At 31.9% G+C, this 21569-nt stretch overlaps 1 protein-coding gene across 2 annotated transcripts in view; it reads left to right on the forward strand.

Annotated features, from left to right (window-relative positions):
* LOC141456347 (thyrotropin-releasing hormone receptor-like) overlaps positions 1 to 21010 on the forward strand; it is a 210911-nt gene extending 189901 nt beyond the window's left edge. For both annotated transcript variants that reach the window (XM_074132262.1, XM_074132263.1), the window contains 2 exons: positions 14692 to 14852; positions 16431 to 21010. In XM_074132262.1, coding sequence (XP_073988363.1) covers positions 14692 to 14852; positions 16431 to 16611 — 342 coding nt within the window. In that variant the 3' untranslated portion in view covers positions 16612 to 21010. The remainder of the gene's footprint in view (positions 1 to 14691; positions 14853 to 16430) is intronic.
* Positions 21011 to 21569: the final 559 nt, after the last annotated feature.

Consider the following 21569-nt stretch of genomic DNA (forward strand, 5'->3'; position numbering starts at 1 on the left):
GTTCATCCTATTTTGCATTGCTTTCAATGAGAGTTTTGAAACTCAATTTTGATTTTTTGATGTCCTTCATTCGAATAAAAATAAGTAAAGAATTTGAAAAACATCTAAAGATATTGGAAAACAGAATGACTTATAAGGAACAAATTCTTACTACAGAGATATTTTCTGATCAAATAATACGAGAACAGTGGAGAGCTGAGTGTGAATCAGAATAAAAAACAAGCGTTCCTTCTCCAGTTAAGCGTGTTTGACGTGTATACACGTCAAACCCAATCTTTATTACGGTGCGTTCGATGTGTATACTCGTTGTGAAAAATATAAAATTGTCATTAACTATAAAAACTCGAAATTTTAATAAAATACAGTAAGAATATTATTTGGTGGGATGTTTCCTTTATCTTACCAATAGAACTGCCAAGCTTAACCAACTACCAGCTAACTGATAAGTGGTTGGTTCATGTTTGGTCTCCGCATTTGAGATTGGGAATTGCGCACACCAAATAGAAGCTCTCAACCCTTGTGCAATGCCGTTTTTGCCTTAGATAGAGATTCAGACCTCAGTACGAGCATGATTTCATTTTGCACAGAATTCAAAGCTCTTTTCTTCCTTGTAAAAACTCTTGCGTTCCTAGTTAACTAGAGCAATGCATGCGTGAAGCGTTGCAAGATTTTGAATGAGCACAGAATGCACTTTAATCTCAAGCCCCAGAAATTGCAGAAAAAGTCGCTTGCAGTGACTATTATGACGTTGTAAACTTTTGGTTGTTTTGTCCTGCGTTCGTCGTGTATACACGTCATTGTCTGATTTTAATTCCGCACACTGTGGGTTTTTTTTAAAAAACTAAATTCCACGCTTAACTGGTTAATAATTCAAGGTATACTTCCAACTATGTTCTAAAACATTTATTTTTGCTTGCTGCAAAAAATTGTCAATATCAAAGAATCTACTTTTTACTGCTGCTGAGGAACTATTTCATTAGAAGAGTAATTAATGAGGTTATTATTAAGCCTTGCTAAAACTGCCGTAGAAAATGGTGCCGTGGAAAGGTATTAATATCTCGGAATAGGAAACATTTGACCAATAATAAATATCTAGAACAAAAAAAAGAGTTATGAGTCAATTTAAAAAACAAAATTTGATAAATTAACTAACATTAGTAAGCAATTAAAAGTTAGTTGACGTTTACAGCAAACGGTAACAGAAATATTACGTCCAGTGGTTTCCAACCTGTGGGGCGCGCCTCCCTAGGGGGGCGCGAGACTATTGCAAGGGGGACATGCAGCTGTTTCCAAAATATCATTTTCGAATACAAACCAAAAAAGTCGAATAGGTGTCAAAAAAATGAATCAGCAAAATAGGTATAGGTAATCCACAATCCTCGCCGCGAATTTTTCGGGTACAAATGCTAAAACGATCCATCCATACTCTTGCTGGAACGAAAACATCTCGCTTTAGCGTTTGGAGCCGAGCGCCGGCGGGGCGAGACAAGCACTCGGAACATCCCGGGTATTCTCGTGCTTACTCGCGCCAAACTTCAGTAAAAAGAAGCATTTTTTTTCATATTTCTACATAATATTGTATATTATTTTGTAGCCCATTAAATAAGTTATAATATCAGTCGAGTATTTATGAAATTAGATTGTTAGAAAAATTAAGGGGGCGCAACAATTTTTTTTAAAGGGGGGCGCAGGTACAAAAAGTTTGGAAACCACTGTATTACGTCTCTTGGATCCTATTTTGACAAGCGACTAGAAACGCAGGATACGGACAGGCATTTTAAACTAATTTTACGATTATTTGATTCTCAAATGATATTAAATTTTAACTTGTACTAAATCAAACAAAATCATCGTCTAATTCATCATCTATTCCATAACTAACAAAGTAAAATACGTATCTATCCAGCTATCAATCAATTGGAAATACAATCATTATTTACAGACAACAACCGCTACAAACTTATTTACAGTCATTCATCAAAAATGTTTTTGATTTTATGGACAGCTTTAATAGCATACTGTAATTCGTTCCAGCAATCACCAAGATTGTTGTAGCGACGAATGGTTTTAATTTTGTGTTTTTAGAGGATTTCAATTATTTCACCGCCCATTTATTTAATGCAACATCCACAGATTAAATCTTGCCATACCAATATTATCTAGAACATTCCAATGAAAGAAGCTGAGCAGAATAAGCGGAATAAGAAGAAGGTAGCAGCACACTGAGTCCATTAAATAAATTATAAACTGTTTACCTCTAAGCGACAGATGATGAAATGAGAGAACTATAGTGAATTTGTTCAGTTTTATTTGAAATTTATAATGCTGTATAATAAATTTATTTATTCAAAATCTAGAGTGTTTATCAAATCAAACCGCTGGTTGCAGTGCCTAGCCAAAAAACGCCACAATATGAGCGGCAATGAGAACTGCCTATCAAGCACCTATTGCCTCTGAGTACTCAGGAGTTATCATTATGTGTTAAAGTGTTCTAAAATAATACTGTTTTATTCTTCATATTACTTCTTACATCATTACCGATCCAAATTATGCGATTTCGCTAATTGAACATCAAACTAAAAGGTTTGCCAACAAAATCTATTTACGACCGCTTTAGATTTAGCTCAGGTGTGCTACTACAGCAGACTGTCACTACTGGAATTCTAGGACAAGTAAAACGAAATCTACTGTTCAGGAGACAAATGAATAGAAAATAAAAGCTACCAACTTTTTTTCGAAGGCTTATCTTTCTTTCATCAAGTAAACAAACTAATCTTTACTTTGTTTAAAATTTTCTTATTGTGTATTGTGTCTGCTGAACTTTTACAGTACACACTGATAACGAAATAACTAGATACTTCATTTTAAAACAATTTATGGCTGAAGTGATGCAGAGGTTTTCTGAGCTTTACGATCCATTCCAAGAGCACATCCATATCTACCCAGCAATGGCTGAGAACACACATTCTATCGAGACATTTAGAAATAGATAAATACATATTATATTACCCATTAGAGTACAAAACAATTGCACAAATTAAATATAAATAAAATTCATTTTTGGCTTTAATGCACTTAGTTTATGAAAAAAAGAAGTTAAAATAAGAATTTTGATAAAAATAAACTTTTCAACTACTATTTTCGTGAAAAGACATATCATTTTTATGCAGCAGCTGCAATTAAAATAATTGCAACTAAATTTTTGAATAAAATTTAGTCATAAAACTGAAGCTGAGTTGCATAAATAATGATAATTTAAAATTTGGTCCTAATTCTAATAGCCTTATAACGCACTATTTCTCATTTTGGATCTACATAATTAGGTTTCAACAAGTCTAAATCGCTTTTGAAAAGTTAGAACACAATATCCTTTCGGCTAAATCTAATCTAATTTAGACACCTGGAAAGTTATAAAGAACTTTCAATAATATTCGAAGAATTTTAATTGCCCTCATTCCAATGTATCACTGCACAAACAACTACGTACTTCGTTACCGTACCGAGCATGTCTCCGCCACACCAACTGAACGGTGGACCTAGACTTCAAGAACCAGCGCTGTATGACTTTAAAATATTTCTATCCGATGACTGAGCCATATAAAATTTAGAGAAAACTCATTAAAACTTTATAAGGTAATAAAAAGCTGAGTTTTCAACTTCTACTGTTGAATGGCCATCAGATATAAAGTACGTTTTCCTTTGCTATGCGCTGTGCGAAACGGCCTTCAATGCATTTACAGTTAAATAGTTGAATATATTTATGATTGTGACAGTTTAGTTGGAGGAAGTTCTGTGTTTAAATTTTTGTTTATATTATTATAAAGTTGAAAAGAAAACAGAAATCTGTAAAATGAAAAGTAAAGAGTACGAGGTGTGGCTATTAAATAACGAGACTGATGCTGCTACAGAAGAACTATGCATGTGCCAAATCCTAACGACCGACAGCTGTGCAGCGTAAAGCCTTCTCTTTCGATTGCAGCGTCTCACGTGCTTGTAGAGAAATCTGTCTGACCGGAACCGTCGGTTGTGTAAGAGGTGTTAGTTTCGTTTTGCCAAAAAAACATGATACTACACATGTAGTTGAGCAACGAATTGTCGTGAAGTTTCACATGAAACTGGGTAAAACCGCTACTGAAACTTAACTTTTATTAAAAGAAGTTTATGGCGATGAATGTTTATCACGTGCGCGAGTTTTTGAGTGGTTCAAGCGTTTTCAAGATGGCCGAGAAGACGTCGGAGATGATGACCGCCCGGGTCGCCCTTCCACGTCCAAATCGGATGAAAATATCGATTAAAATTAATCAACATTACTACCGCGAGGTGTTTGCTCAACTCCGTAAAAGAGTAAGGAAAAAACGACCCGATTTGTGGAAGAACAAGTCATGGATTCTTCATCAAGACAAAGCGCCGGCTCACACTGCATTGTCTGTCAAGTCGTTTCTAGCCAAGTACAATATCCTAGTTTTAGGCCATCCGCCTTATTCGCCTGACCTGGCCCCATGTGACTTTTATCTGTTCCCCAAAGTCAAATCTGCATTAAAACGAACACGATTTCAGTCCGTTGAAGCTGTGAAAGAAAAAGTGGCACGCGTCATGCAGGAGCTCACAGAAAAAGACTTCCAGCACGGTTTCGAACAATGGTAAATTCGCATGGAGCGTTGTAGGGATAGAGGAGGGGTGTATATTGAAGGTGATAATAACTAAATATGTATAAATTTAAAATAAAATGTTTTATAGCAATAGTCTCGTTATTCAATAGCCACAGCTCGGTCATGTTGAGATTTATCACTGCATTACTGTGTAACGTAGCACATGTTTATAGTTATCTGGCAAATGTATAGATTATCGGAAGTAAAAATCTCAAATTATATCTATTAATGGGATAAATTCGTCGTTCAGATATATTTTATAAGTTTTACCATCTTCAAATAGAGATTATATTTTCCTGAAAATATTTACGTCTCTTCTTTTGTAATTAACAACTAAGATATACCGGTTTATTTTTAATTATTTTATTTTAAATTTATTGAGTTTATCAATACTTTACTACACTAACGACTGGTTTTTACTCAATAATAAAATCTAAATCGATGTTAGTACGTAATTTGAATAATTTTTCAGAGAAAATGCAATAAATAATTTTGGAAGAAGATTAGTTGTGAAAGACTTGCAGAAAATAAATGACCATATTTGTTTGTTGAAAGTAATGTAAGCAGAGACAGTTGGTGCATGCTTACAAAGCTTGTAAAATACAAGCTTCTTTGAAAAGGAAGACGTAATAGAAATCTCTTTAACAAAAACTTACAGTTTAAAATGTTAAGTATAAGGGTTGATTAAACGCCAAAAGGTACACAAATCAGCTAGTACCCAACATTTCATTGATATTATTTTAAGTAATTTTACTCCATTAATTTTCATTAATATTTTTTTGAATTTATTAGATGTCACAGACCCTTATGCTGGCCATTTTAATCTACAAAATATTTGTTCAAGTAGAACACCATTTAACTTAGATTGACTGTAATAAGATAAATAAGATATGCATATTTTTATGACAGCTAACATAATTATTCCAGTATTTTACTATATGTAAAATTAGAGGGACTACATTAAATTACAATTGAGAAATGAATAATTATTGTTGAATAATTTACTTGATATTACCTACGCGTTATTTGTGCTCACAAATACTTCGGAAAGACGAATTCTAGACTGAAGTATTATTTTAAATCCGTGATTCAAATTTAAATAGAAGCCGACTCTGCCTTTGTCTTTTTTTACTTTAACGTGCATGTACATACATACGATATATGTGACTATTCAGAATAAAGAGCATAATAAAGATAAATCAGAAGAATAATTTGGAATAAAGCTAAAATAAAGTACCTATTTAATTACGAAAATATAATGTACATTTTATCATAATTATAACAAAAAAATAAAATATGAATGAACAAAGGGAAGGGATTAGCTATGCGGTTAGCATATTGGATTCCCACGTGGAGGTTCCGGGTTCGAATCCAGCTGCTGACCCTTAGATTTTCTCTTTCTAAGAGCTTCTTACAGCTCACTGTCCGGGTGATGGACAGAGTTGTCTGTAACGAGAGAACACTGTCCGGAGGCCGGCAGTGCACTGAAAAAAGCTCCGGGCGCCAATAACCTTGATGTTGACGCGACTTAAATCATAAAAGAAAAGAAAAAGAAAATGAATGAACTGGCCAGCATAAGGGTCTGTGACATCTAATAAATTCAAAAAAATATTAATGAAAATTAATGGAGTAAAATTACTTAAAATAATATCAATGAAATGTTGGGTACTAGCTGATTTGTGTACCTTTTGGCGTTTAATCAACCCTTATACTTAACATTTTAAACTGTAAGTTTTTGTTAAAGAGATTTTTGTACCTTTTGGATAGATTTTCTTTTTTGTATGTTTTGAAAAGTTACATATCTGCTTTTCAGATTTTATTAAAATTGGGAATAATAAATTTAATTTTATCATTATAACCTGAAAAGGTGTTAAGTCGGAGTTACTACCACTGGACAGATCTTTTTAAAGAATGATTATAGTTGCGGTCCCCAAACCATCCTCAATAACAATTTTTTTGAGAAAGCGTTTTGAATAAAATAGGAAGGTAATTTGTACGTAAATAGCAAAATTAAACTGCGATTACAGTACTTCTCCCTAAAAGGCAAAGAGGCAAAGATTTTGAATCGAACTACAATTCATTGATGAAAATCGGTTCACTCATTGAAAATTTTAACGATTGCAATACTTCCTCTTAGTAGGTATAAGAGCACAGCCACGTAGAGGAGCTTTAACCACTTCTTCTTACTAAATTTTATCAAAATCGGACTAACCGTTATAGAAATATTGGTAATAATAGTTTTAGAAAGGGCCTTACTTGGGTGGGGCAAACTCCCCTCCTTATGAGGCACAGCGTCGAGACTTTTAAAGTGCAAATCTGTACAAAATTTCGATTCGAATGACACTTTATTCATGAAAATCGGTTCACGTTTCGATAATTTGAAACGATTGCTATACTTCCCCTTAACAAGTGTAAGAGCAGATCGTCGCTTTAATGTTACGTAGGGGAGCCCTAACCCTGTCATCCTACCAAATTTTATCAAAATCGGGCCAAGATTTACAGAGTAATTAATGATAATAATTTTGGAGGGGGCCTTACATAAAAGGGGCTAACTCCTCTCCCATTCCATGTACAGCGTCGCGACCCCCAAAAGGCACATCTACATAAAATTCCGAATCGAATGACATCTCATTCATGAAAATCGGTTCACGCGTTTAGGCGCTACGTTGTTTACAAAAAAGGTAACAACAACAACATCAACAACAACAACAACAACAACAACAACAACAAGAACAAGAAGAACAAGAACAAGAACATTTTTTGAAAATGCCGTTTTTGCTCATTTTCAGCATCTTTTTTCTCAATATCTATCAAATCTAGGTTGTTGCAAAAAAATTACAGTCATAAAGGAGGATTTGCCCTATATTATAAAGAAAATTTGGGAATTTTATCTTTTATAGAAAAAGAGGAAAAAATTGTCAAAGTTGGGTGTTTTTCAACGTTACGCTTTTTCGTGCAGTTTTTGATGATCAACCCTTATACAACTGTCCTACCGGACAGTTTTAATAATATTTGTTGCTTATTTTTTACACCCCTAAAGCACTCTAGATTCCCACTTGTTCTGTAACATCTGTTTGTAAAATTTACTTTACTTAATTTTAGCTTAATGCAATTGAGTAAATTTTATTAAAATGTTAATCCCTTTATATGAACTAAAAAAAGCTGAATATTATTTATTGTTCAAAATTTAGGTTTCATGTATTTGTACCATATAAAAAAATTATCCCAGACATTATAATAAAATTTCAATTTAAGCACCTTATGTTTCATACTCACGGAGACAAACTGGTGCCTGGAGTCTTTTTCACTACCAGACGGTGTTCTCTCACGGAAGTGAGCTGTAACAGGATCCTATAAAGAAAAAATCTAAAGGTTGGCAGCCAGGTTCGATCCAGGCACCTACTATTATTATTATTGGCATTTATTGCAAATTTAACAATCAACAATAATTAAAACTCCGGTAGGGTTGATCGTCAAAAACTGCTCTAAAAAGTGTAATGTTGAAAACATGAAAATTTAACAATTTTTTTCCTCAATTATCCTCAAACAGAGGGCCAATATTCGTTTACAAGAGTATTTTTTTTATTGGAATTTCGTACATTTAATAGATTTCGAGAAAAAAGTTGCCAAAAACGGCAATTTCAATAATTGTTCTTGTTCTTTTGCTTCTTATTATTACTCCTTAACAAAAACTTACAGTTTTAAAAGTTAAGTATAAGGGTTGATTAAACGCCAAAAGGTACACAAATCAGCAGTTCCCAACATTTCATTAATACTTCATTTATATAATTTAAGTAATTTTACTGCATTAACTTTTCCTTCACATTTTTTAGAATTTATTAGATGTCACAGACCCTTATGCTGGCCATTTTCGTCTACAAAATATTTACTCAAGTAGCACACCATTTAACTTAGATTGACTGTAATATCTATTTATCTATAATAATCAAACTATTAATCACAGGTGAAAAAGAAAACGTTATAAAAAATATAAAAAAAATAAGAGGCTAAAAAATTCATAAACTTTTTTTACATCAATGATTTTATGCATTTATTTTTATTTTTAAATAAAAATCATTGGTTTAAGTTCATTCTTCGATTAAAGTAATTGTTATTTTATGTTGTAGTCAAACGTTTGTAATAATAAGTAATAAATAATCTGGCTTTATCGCAAATAATATAGTTTTCTTCAATTACATTCTCAATCTAGGTGTTCTTCCCACAATGTTATATATATGTAACATAAAATAAAGAAAATAAAGATATGCATATTTTTAGGACAGCTAATTATTCCAGTATTTTACCATAAGTAAAATTAGGGGGACTAAATTAAATTACAATTGAGAAATGAGTAAATATTGTTGAATAATCTACTTGTTATTAAATGTATGTTATTTGTGCTCACGAATATTTCGGTAAGACGAATTTAAGACTGAAATATTGTTTTGAATCCTCCGTGATTGAAATTTAAAAAGTGGCCGACTCTAACTTTGTTTTTTTCTACTTTAACATGCATGTATATGTGACTACTCAGAATAATTCATCACTCATTTTATCATAATTATAATAAAAAAATATTATGAATGAACTGGCCAGCATAAGGGTCTGTGACATCTAATAAATTCTAAAAAATGTGAAGGAAAAGTTAATGCAGTAAAATTACTTAAATTATATCAATGAAGTATTAATGAAATGTTGGGAACTGCTGATTTGTGTACCTTTTGGCGTTTAATCAACCCTTATACTTAACTTTTAAAACTGTAAGTTTTTGTTAAGGAGATTTTTGTACCTTTTGGATAGATTTTCCTTTTTGTCTATTTGCAAAGTTACGTCTGCTTTACAGATTTTTTAAAATTTGGAATAAGCTATTCTATCATTATAACCTGATAAGGTGTTAAATCGGAACCGTAACTACCACTGGAGAGATCTTTTTAAAGAATGATTATAGTTGCGGTCCCCAAACCATCCTCAATAACCATTTTTTTGAGAAAGCGTTTTGAATAAAATAGGAAGGTATTTGTACGTAAATAGCAAAATTAAACTGCGATTTCAGTACTTCCTTTTAAGAGGAGCAAGAAAAATAAACTGCGATTACAGTACTTCTCCCTAAAAGGCAAAGATTTTGAATCGAACGACAATTCATTGATGTAAATCGGTTCACTCATTGATAATTTTAACGATTGCAGTACTTCCTCTTAGTAGGTGTAAGAGCATGATGGCACTTCACAGCCACGTAGAGGAGCTTTAACCACTTTATTTGAGCTAAATTTTATCAAAATCGGACTAAGCTTTGTAGAAATATTGGTAATAATAGTTTTAGAAAGGGCCTTATTTGGGTGGGGCGAACTCCCCTCCTTATGAGGCATAGCGTCGAGACTTTTAAAGTACAAATCTGTACAAAATTTCGATTCGAATGACACTTCATTCATGAAAATCGGTTCACGTGTCGATAATTTGAAACGATTGCTATACTTCCCCTTAACAAGTGTAAGAGCAGATCGTCGCTTTATTGTTAGGTAGGGGAGCCCTAACCCTATCATCCTACCAAATTTTATCAAAATCGGGCCAAGATTTACAGAGTAATTAGTAATAATAATTTTGGAGGGGGCCTTACATAAAGGGGGCTAACTCCTCTCCCATTCGATGTACAGGGCCGAGACCCCCAAAAGGCACATCTACATAAAATTCCGAATCGAATGACACCTCATTCATGAAAATCGGTTCACGCGTTTAGGCGCTACGTTGTTTACAAAAAAGGTAACAAGAACAAGAAGAAGAAGAAGAAGAAGAAGAAGAAGAACAAGAACAAGAACATTTTTTGAAAAAGCCGTTTTTGCTCATTTTCGGCAACTTTTTTCTCGAAACCTATTAGATCTGGGTGGTTGCAAAAAAATTACAGTTATAAAGGAGAATTTGGAGTAAGATTTAAAGAGTAAGCGTTTAATCAACCCTTATACTTAACTTTTTAAACTGTAAGTTTTTGTTAAGGAGTCACTAATAACACTGTAAATCTTACACCAATTTTGGTACAATTTGTTAGGACGATAGGGTTAAAGTTCTCCTATGTAACATAAGAGTGATGTACTGCTCTTACTCACAACCGGAAGGGAGTTTGCCTCCACGTAAGTAGATCTCCTCTTAAACTATCATTAAATAATAACTCTGTAATTCTTCGCCATATTTTATGCAAACCACCTTATCAAGCACATTCACAGAACAGTGTTGACAACACAATGACTCCGTTACAGTCAGTTAAACAGAGGAAGGCGACTATCTTCGAAATAGTTAAAATATACAATCAGAAAGCCATTTATCAAAACAATGTGAAAAACTAAATAACCTATAACTCTCATTCATTCTTTTAAAGGCATTCCTTACCAAACTCACCGACACAAGAAAAAAATTAAAATAACAATAAATATATAAAAAACTAGTAGGGATGATTCAGTTCTGCTTGCGTTCTAATAACTTCCATTTTACAATTCTAAAAATTGCCTGCGCACAAAACAAGCATTAAATAACTTAAATAACTAAGAGGATTTACACCAGAAATAAGCAAGTTTATTATTGATAATTGTTTTTAAGTTAACCTACAATCATAACTGTTGATTGTTGAAGGTAGTAAAAATTACCGAAACGTTGGTATAAAGCAAAAAAGTTGTATATTGATGACCGCACCTCGATATTCCCCAAAAATTAACCTACAATGTTCATGTATAACAAACGCTGGGTTTACATTCATAGTTTGTGTATGTGGTAATCTGTTGACACTAATATCAGATGACACCCTTCCAAGGTACAGAGAGAAGTACTTCGCAAAAACTGTGTTAATAGCTAAGATAGAGAGATAGTTAGTAAATATGGCGAGTACAGAACAAAGGAAAATTTGAAATAAAGCCAATACAAAATGAAAGCAGCGTATATTGGTAGAATTCATAACAATAATTCCAGCAGTCATTAGCAACTGAAGATAACAAGGAGAGCTTCGCAGTAAAGAAGTAATCTAATATAAAAGCAGAAATAATTATTGAAATTTTCCTGACTTTGCTAAAGTTTCAATAAAAATTAAGCAGCGCAAGCAATGGCAAAGAGTTTTATTTAATTATAACTACATTTCGCATTATTAACAGTAATTAGATATACGTCTCTAAACAAAGAGGACAGTGGTTATATCCAATAAGAAAAACCTTTTGTTTGAAATGAATTTGATTATAAATAAGAAATCATTTTGTCTCTGTAAATATTCCTTTGATTAAACCACTTTTGTTCATTTTATTGTGACAGTGGGTTCCAATAGATAAAGTAATGCCTTTTATTGTATTTTAGTCTAACTTTACAGATCAAATATCATGGAAAGAGTTAGAAAGCTAACTTACTTCACCTTATTTTCACATTTAACGTTAAGTAAAACTCAATACTAAATCTGAGAATTCAACCTAGTTCAATACAACTTAACTTTGCGGGCGCGCTTAACATATAACCATTTGGCTACTTAGCACCTAATTATTGACTTCAACAGAATTAATCGTACAAATCCGTCCATTTAGTGTATGATCACGTATAGCGAGCATAAACATATCAGGCCCTATATTATTTGAGCGCGCCAGCTTCCAGGCTAGGACATAACTTAATTTTATGGCATTATTAAAATTATTCATCTTACGGCTCCCGATTCTCAATTTATGGTAGAATAACTTCCCTAACATTACTTTATTTTTGTAGTAACATGCTATAAAAAAACTAAATTCAAAGAAATAAGTATTTGCTCTCCGCTCAGATATCCTTGATTACTATTTTGAAAAAAAAATAAATGTGTGTAAAAAAATTAGTTTTTTAGCTCTTATTCTCTTGAATGGAATTACACGAAAATGAAAATGGTCAAAGGCAATATCAGTCGACGCCATGAAATTCATTAAAATAATAATAATGTCCATGTGGGGCATGTGTATTATTCCACTTCATTATGTTTGAAAAGTTTTCCCTTACATTTTTTTATATGTAAAGAATTTGTTCAGATCCTCAAAACAAATATTATGTTAATCATTTGTTTCTGTACACAAGAGATAACACATCAAACCTGCTTTGTTACACAGTTGTTGGAAGTTTTAATTAAGTACAACCTTGAAAGTGAATGTTCAGTTAGGAATCTGTGACCATTAATGTTAAAAATGTAAGAAAGTCAATGTCTACATTTGGAAAGCCTAGACAATTTTTTTTTTTTTTAATAATTATTCAGCAAAACTTAATGTAAAGTCCGCTATGACCTAAATCCTCACCCTATAACTTTTTACACATGAAACTAGTGGAAAGCACTTACACATTAATTTCTGAATCGAATGATACTTCATTCTATAAAAGTGAGACAATCTTTAATACAGTTTTGATGTTATCAAAAAGCATCAAATCATCTAGAAAAAGAACTATTCAGATGCATAAATTTCAAATCTTCATAATATCTTTTGAAACACTACAAATAAAAAAATAAAATACTTATTTTCTGCACATTTACTTATTAAGGATAGTTTTCAATTTTACTTAAATTCGGATTTAGTTAATATTTTTGAAATGATATAGAAAGGACGAACTGAATAATTTCTAACTGGAACTTTTCTATTATTTGTCTTCAATTGTCCCTTTTCAAACTTAAACTTTAGGGAAAACTATTGTACCAATGTAGGCTAAATTTTCCTTTGACTTCATGACACTAGGCGAACTTCTTTTCTCTCTGGATTGCCTTGTAGTATGGCGTTAATATGTATGAAATTTTTTCTTCTAATTTAGAGGACCTTTTTGCAGATCTCTGTGGTACCCTCGTTCCTTGGAGCGCTAAGCACATGCTTATTTTGCTTAACGCTTAATTTACCTTTGCTCATCACACACATCCATAATCACCTACACTTTAAACCAGGGGTGTCAAACTGGTGGCCCACGGGCCGCATGTGGGCCCCCGAGTAATTTTTTGTGGCTTGTTCTGAAATAAAATGAAAATAGAAAATATTGTTATGAAGAAAAGCTTCGAGGAGATCGAGGCAATACCGTAGACACAATTCCCTCGTTAGCCCTTTAACTACGTAGAAGAGTGTACACGACGTCCAGCGCCTTACCTGGAGGCTTGCGGGCGTGTATAAACACGCTGACTCAGTCCCCGGCGACGTTTGGAAGCGATATGTCTGCCACTCTAAATGGAATTTCGGAATGATTCGGTTTAAAGAGAGAAAAAGAAGTGGGGATTCCCAAAATATATTCTTACTCAGAACAAGTTCTCAGTCTGAATCCAGATTTAGCAAAACTTGTACGAGGAAATTGCTGGCCAAGTTTCGAGGTAAAAAAGAATAATTTTCGTTTTGTAAGCACAATTATATAGTGTTTTAATTATCCTATCCATATTCTTGAATCCTCACTTCAGAATATAAATTTAACAAAAATTGCAAATGTGATGTAGCCCGCGTGAATCTTGCCTGTAGCACCAATTGGCCCGTGTTTGAATTGAGTTTGACACCCCTGCTTGAGAGCTTATGTTAGATAGGGCAACAATAGATCTTTTAAGTATCAGGTGAATTGGCTTCACAATGACATCCTGTATGAATCTAAATTAAAAGATTTCACTAAATAGAATTCTCACTCTTGACTGTACAGTTTTCAAATACATTTTATGGATATACGTTCGTTGTCCATTGAAAGCGAAATGTGGGCTAGATTATATGGGCCAATAAATACAAAATAATTCATTTAAATTTTAAGCAATAAATAATAAGTCCAAGATTAACTTTTAAAAAAGAAGTAATGTATTCAGTTGGCCGTTTTATACTTGTGCAATTTACTTTTTAACGTTCGCACTATTTAGGCGTGCGACGGGATGGTGAACAGGTGGATTTCTGCTTTATGAAGCTCATTTTATTTTTATGCCACAATTTCTTAAGTAACTTTGTCCTTCGATATTTTTAATCTGCAATTTATCACTGGTTAAATGCCATAATCTTATCATCTTTACTTACATTGTGAACAATAACAGTCAAATATTTGATTAGTGTTTATATTTTAGGTGGTGAAGATGCTGGCAGTAGTAGTTGCAGTATTTGCAGTATTATGGCTACCATATAGAGGACTATTGGTCTATAACTCCTTCATGACGTTATTTGGAAAGTCACCTTTCATGGATTTATGGTATTTAATGTTTGCTAAAACATGCGTCTATATAAATAGGTAAGGGAATTTGGTTCATATTGTTGTAAAAATAAAGTCAGTTTTCTTGAGCAATGAACATCTAATCAACATTCCTATGACTGGGTGCTGTTCTTGAGAGCAATTCATGAGATTTTTTACGTTTAGCCTAGATAGCTTCTTAATAAGAAAAATATAAAAAAATAAGCAAGATTTTCTTTGTAGACGAAAAAAATGTTCAAAACTTGACTGCGTGAGAAAGAAACAGGTACACACAGGACTACACAGGTAAAAGACTAACTTGCAATCGTTACATAAAACTCAAATTAAATTACTTACGTTACTTTACTTTGTGTGGCCACTTTTATTGACTAAACCAGCCCATCTCTTTATCCAATCGCCATCCTCCAAATTACGGCATACCATCTCCACTCCTATTCCATTCTTCCATTACTCTATGGACATGAACTCCTCCTGTGCTTCTGAGGAACCCAGTTTATTGGTTTAATGGATCTTCCCATGGAAACAACCTTTGTACTTTGCCACGACTGCCTAGCTTTTATTTAAATATTTTCTATATAACATCCATCCTGTCTTTATTTTTGATTTCTGATATCTCAGGTTTACCTGACGGATTATCACTAAAAATAGTTCTGCACATTTCAGCTTATATTTAAGCTTCCACGAGACTATTCATGTTTTTGAAGCATAAACAAGAATTCATTTAAGGATAGAGCTAGATTTAAGTAAAAAAATATATATAAAAGTTAAAAGATATTATAGTATGAAATAACATCGTTAGATTAAAATGATATATAATTTTAATGTCAATATAATATATTTTTATCTGCAACTTCTCTTCAAATATATGCGATTACCTCAAGAAGGAGAAGATTGTAATTTGTCAAACATCAAAATTGTTTTGACAAAATTCAAACATGAGTAAACTGTTACTACTTGTAAACTTCTGTGCCCATTATTCACATGTCGCTCAGGGGCACAAACTTCTCACTATTTGACAAATACCTAAGACCTACCGAACATAACTTTTCAGAACAAATGACAACTTTATCACAGAAACATCATTTTAAGTAAACAAACATCATTTCTTGGATTAAAACGTATACCTATAAAGTTTACTGCATCAGAAAATGGATGAATTAGGGGGTATCTAGCTCACCTTGTAGCGAGAATTAGAGAATTAGTTTAGTAGTACGGTGACCACCGTCATTGAAAAATGAGCATCTACAACGATGGTGGGGCTGGTAGCGAAAGCAAGATTAAAGGCAGGGAGAACATTCTCAAAAAATCTCTTTTGCCCCTTGTCTTGCCCGAAGAGTTTTTTCTTTATAATAAATCAGTGATCCTCAGGGCCCCTAACACTAGAGATTTACAGCACATTTAATTCATTTACATTCACACTCGATAATTAAAACTTACCGTTTAAATTCATTTTTCGCACACTAAAGGTGTTAATATTAAATAAATAAAAACATTGATAATGTCCTTCTCAACTGAAAATAAATCTTCTTTTCTTTTAAAGAGATAAATCACAAAATTAAGTTAATTTTAAAATAAGTTAAGATACACTAATAGCTAATAAAATTTATTTTGTTGCAGTGCAATTAATCCATTCCTATATAATGCAATGTCTACAAAGTTTCGTCGAGCATTTCACAGAATGCTAGTGTGTAAACGAGCTACAAGACCACCTGTGATTACGATATCAACTGTTGCTGGACCATCACTTTCCTCGGCTAGCAGTTCGCACAGGGAAACTACTACAGTCTCAGTAGTTTAGATCAACAATAACAAAAAAATTAAGTACTGAAGGTATTATTAACTGGAGACTGTAAGTCATTAAAGTGATCAAATTTCAAAGAAAAATGAAAAAGCTCAACTGAAGTATCCAAATTATAACTTATTAATGAAATAGAAACGACAAAAATAAGCAATGTAATATGTAAACATTAACTTTTTTTTTCTGTACATCTTGTTATATGATAAATCGACGGTTTCTCTGTTTTAAATAATTTTTCTAAAATGTATTAATGTTTTTTTTAAGAACACTAACTCTCTTTTTGTAATTAAAAAAAAAAGTATTTAATTTTTTGTAAATATATTGCTATAAATTAATCTTTATAAATATATTGAATTTTAATCTAGTGAAATTAAAATTGAAAATATTGTTTCTATGTACAGGTCATGCCATCTTTTTTAAAAAATAAAAGCATTTCTGTATCTCCAGTTCACCACTTAACCGAGCTTGGGGTGAGTTTAATTGAGATACTTCTAAGGTTGTTCAGATTCTGCCAAGTATCTTCAAGAAGGAGAGATAGTACTAAAGAATGTAGGTAGTTTAAGAAAAATTCTATAAAAGAATAGAATAAATAAATATGGAACGAGCCTTTGAAGTCTTTCAACACCTGAATTTTTGGCATACCTAGGGTCTCTCAGTGGGATTTCTCTTATTCTGTCCAGATTTTCTTTCTAAGGTTTTATTATGCTTCATAGCAGGTATTGAAGTGAGTGTCGAACCTAATTTGCCGATGATCTGATCATTAAGGGCGGTAGGTTTTATGAAATTGTTATAGAAATACAAAAAACAGAGTCCAGTCCCGATTTGTGTCGAAGCGTAAAGGTTAAGTGAGAGTTAGTGCACTTGTTTAGCTTTATGTTAGAACTTAATAAAGATGTGTAATAAATAAGGGTTATTAAAAGTCTGACAGTTTTTATCAAATACAATCTGATTGTTAACAAGTTGCAGTCATAAGTTAAAAACGTTACAATATGTAGAGTTGTAAAACCAAAGTGGTTTAAAAGTCATGATACCTCTGCAGTTTCTTTTCTTTCATACCTTAATTAATTTTCTTTTAATTCAAGAAAATTCCATTCTCTGTGAAAATGAATACAGGTTCTCCCAGAAGATTACGGTTAACCAACTTCTCCAAACATCTATTACTTTCTGTCCTTGACAGATTGTCCGAATCTAAACTGTAAAGACTTGGTCGCTTAACCACCAATGACCTTCTCCTTATAAGTTAGACTCTAGTTTCGTCATCCATCTTTCTGCCAAGTTCCTTCTCCAACCTCATAATGTTTAACTTTGCTAATAGGATTTTCCAAGTTCATTAGAAAAAGGCGATTCCCTAATTGCCCCAAACAAAGGGTCCTTTATGTTAATTATGTACAATGTACTATAACTCCCTAGATAAGGAATTCCGAATTATTGAATGATATTTTTATTATTCATATTATTGAATTTTCCAACCAATATTGTGTACATTGACAATCCGAAAATTCTCCTTCAATCAGATACCTGGGATTGTCTTTGGCAAACCTTTAACCGAACGTTAGATGACATGCACTCATAGAGCCGTTCAGTTATCCAAACCACAGTGAAGTCATAGCCAATCTCTCAAACATCAAATGGTTTTTATTTAAATGGAATCTTGTATAATAGGCAAAAGCCATCATTGCAGAGATATAAGGCTTGCTACTTAAGGTTTTTTTTTTATTATTTCTATTTTTAGTTTAATACGAAATTTCCTCTCTAAATCAGAAAAAATGAATTAATGAACATTGTTGTTAATACCTTTGCTGACACGAATGCGTTTAACACTCCAGGGTTAAACATAATAAAAAATTAATAGGTTTTTTCCACATTTTTTGCAAGAAATAAAATCTTCACTGTCTTTCTTTCTGAATCTGAAGCAGATTCGGAGATAAATTGTTTTCGAAAAATTGGTTAACTTCTTTTTTTAATTTTAAATTTAAAAAATAAAAATTATTGATTTATAGTATTTTTCCTGCAGAACAATAAAAGGAAAACGGACAGCTAACAATGATGTCTATAGTCGCGCTTAAAGAGTAAACTTGGCATTTTCTAATCCCAAAAGCGGGTTTAAGGAAAACTTTTTGATGCAGAATCTGTTAATCTCAACTTTTCGAATGATAGATGAACTACTATCTAAGAAATAAAATACTAGATAATTTTCAAGTAATTATTCAACACTGAAAACGTCTAACACGCTACATTTAATACAATTTCAATTACTAATGCCATATTTATTTACATTATGTAATGAAAGTAACTGCAAAAGGTTGCCAGAATTATTTTTAAATGGTACAAAATCACTAGTGAAACATTTTGGTACAATTGAAAAGGTTTAAAAAAAATTTGGAACTTTTAAACTCTCATATTGTAAGAGTATTTTTTTCTTTCATTCATGTAACAATTCAGTTGCGAAGGACCAATAATGTTTTAGCATTAAATAATTAATTATACCAGTTAATTGTAAATAATTCTGTAAATATGTTGTGGTGCCATTTAAATTTGTATGAATTCAAATTCTTAACATTACTTTAAATTTCTAATAAGTTCTAGCCTTAAGACTATAAATTATTTATCCAATTTCTATTTTAGTAAATTATGTATACTTCTATCTGAGGCTTCCAACCAAAAAGGTTGTAACAGATTTGTAAATAACATATAAAATTTTTTTTTTTTTTACAATATCACGCAAAATTTCATTGTAAGCATCATACAAAACTCAGACTGACCATATAAAGGAAGTAAACTATATAGCAGGAAAATGTACGTCTCAAATAAACTTTTTTAAAAAATAAAAGTTAGTTTAGGTAGTTTAGTATTAGATTCTTCTTTTGTAACAACCCAATTCTAGGCTTAAGTTAAAAAGATTCATTTACTTCTATAAGCTATTGTTATATTTTTGTCATTTGAAACTCTCAATTTTAAACTTGGAGAGAACTAATACCTTTTGTTGTTGACCAATAAAGGTAATTAAATTTTACTTGTATAAAGTTGTATAACAACGAGTATTTGTAAATTAAAAAAAAAAAAAAATTGTAAGTAATTATTTTCATACCTATAATGAAAAATTCAAAATTATGTATATACTTTTACTTTTTGCAATTTATGTATACTGATGCAATATAATTTAGAACAATACTAATAAAACTTCATTGAATATAATTTAAAAAAATAAAATGAAATGAAAACTGCTGGTTGGAAAATATAAAAAGCAAAAATAAATAAATCTAAAGAAGATGCACAGAAAAAATATAAGTCCATTTACTTTAAAGAAAGAAAAATGAGACAGAATAGAAAAGAAAGATTGGTATCAATTAGCATGCAATAACAAATAGTAGTCAGCACTGCGGACAGCAAGGAATATAGGATGCAAACTAGGAGAGATCCACGATCCATTCATTTCTAAATTGCCATATCATACGAGTATACAAAAAAAGGGAATACAGCTCACAAGTATGTTCAAGTAATCTATTTTTTCGCTTGTGGAAAAGTATTTCTTGCTTATCAGGAGAAGCCACTTTAAACATAGGGCAATCCCCCAAAAAGTCATACAGGTCAATTATGATTTCCAAGGCTTGTTCTATTTATGGGAAGTACTGGAAAGCGTCGTAAGATATTTGAACAAAAAAATGAATTTATTATCTGAATGGCAACTATTTTGATTAGGAGATGGTCAAACAAAGATAAAATTCTTGGACAAATTCTTAGAGCAGTTCAAGAGTAAATGAACCGAAAGACTCAGATAGTGACTCTAAAGTCAGCATATAGTAGTTAGGTGAGCTAACGGGAACGGCTAACAGTGTTAATTTAAAATCTCTTGAATTTTTTTTTAATATCATAATCCTGAGAAACTCAGATCTGGGTATGCACCATTGTACAGTAACACCACTAATCTGCAAACACTATAACATTTTATAGTGCTTTATTTTCAGGTATTCCTGAAAATTGGCCTTTATTTACACTTATTTGTTTAACTTGAGAAAACCTGTAGCTGTAATCCCGCAGTATTAATTCAGCCTTATGGAAAAAGTAAAAATCATAAATTTCATTATAAATTAATTCCTTTGAAATAAAAATATTGATTGAACGAAACAAGATATTTGATAAATGTGCGAAAGAGTTTCAATTATCATCTTTGGAGTAGTAGTTTAAAAAAGACCTTATTAAAATTTACACCAACCACTTAATCAACGTTAATGCCATGTTCATTAAGATATACCAAGAAATTTAAATAGAATATTTCAAATAATGCAAAGGAATAATGTTACCTACTTAATTCACAGAAAAAAAAATTATTTAAAAGTGCCATGCAGTTGCATTATTGTTATCATTTTAACAAATATATTTAATGTTTTTAAATTTAAAATGGTTCTTCTGTTTCAAATGTTTTGTTTGAATTTTTATTATTATTTTAACCTATATTTAAGTACTTTAAAAATTATCTCAAACGAGATAGCGTTTTAACCCAATTTAATAATCCCAAAACCTCAATTTGCTTATCCTTTGGAATGATATTAGCTTCAACAAACTTAAGAAAACGCTTCAAATAATTATTAAGCAGTCGATTTTACAGGCAAAGGAAATAATTGTTTATGCAATCTACAGACCAGCATTAAAGCTTCCTGAAAGTTTTAGCATAAGCTGATTATTATTATTATTATTGCATTCGCAGTAGGAAAATAGCAGGAAAAAATGTGACTACCTCGGATGATGAAACAACTTTCAAAAATGTTAAAATAATCATTAGATTCTAATCTCTTCCTAGGAGCTTCTTACAGCCCACTATCCGGTGATGGATAGTGTTGTTTCTATCGAATGGTCACTATCCAGAGGCCAACAGTGCACTGAGAAAAGCTTCGGGTGCCAATAAGCTCAGATGTTTAGCGCATTAAATTAAAAAGAATAAAATTACTCATCCAGTTCAA

The sequence above is a fragment of the Rhodnius prolixus genome, unplaced genomic scaffold (genome assembly GCF_049639745.1).
Source record: "Rhodnius prolixus isolate KJV_2025 unplaced genomic scaffold, Rpr scaffold_4, whole genome shotgun sequence".
Classification (NCBI taxonomy): Eukaryota; Metazoa; Arthropoda; class Insecta; order Hemiptera; family Reduviidae; genus Rhodnius; species Rhodnius prolixus.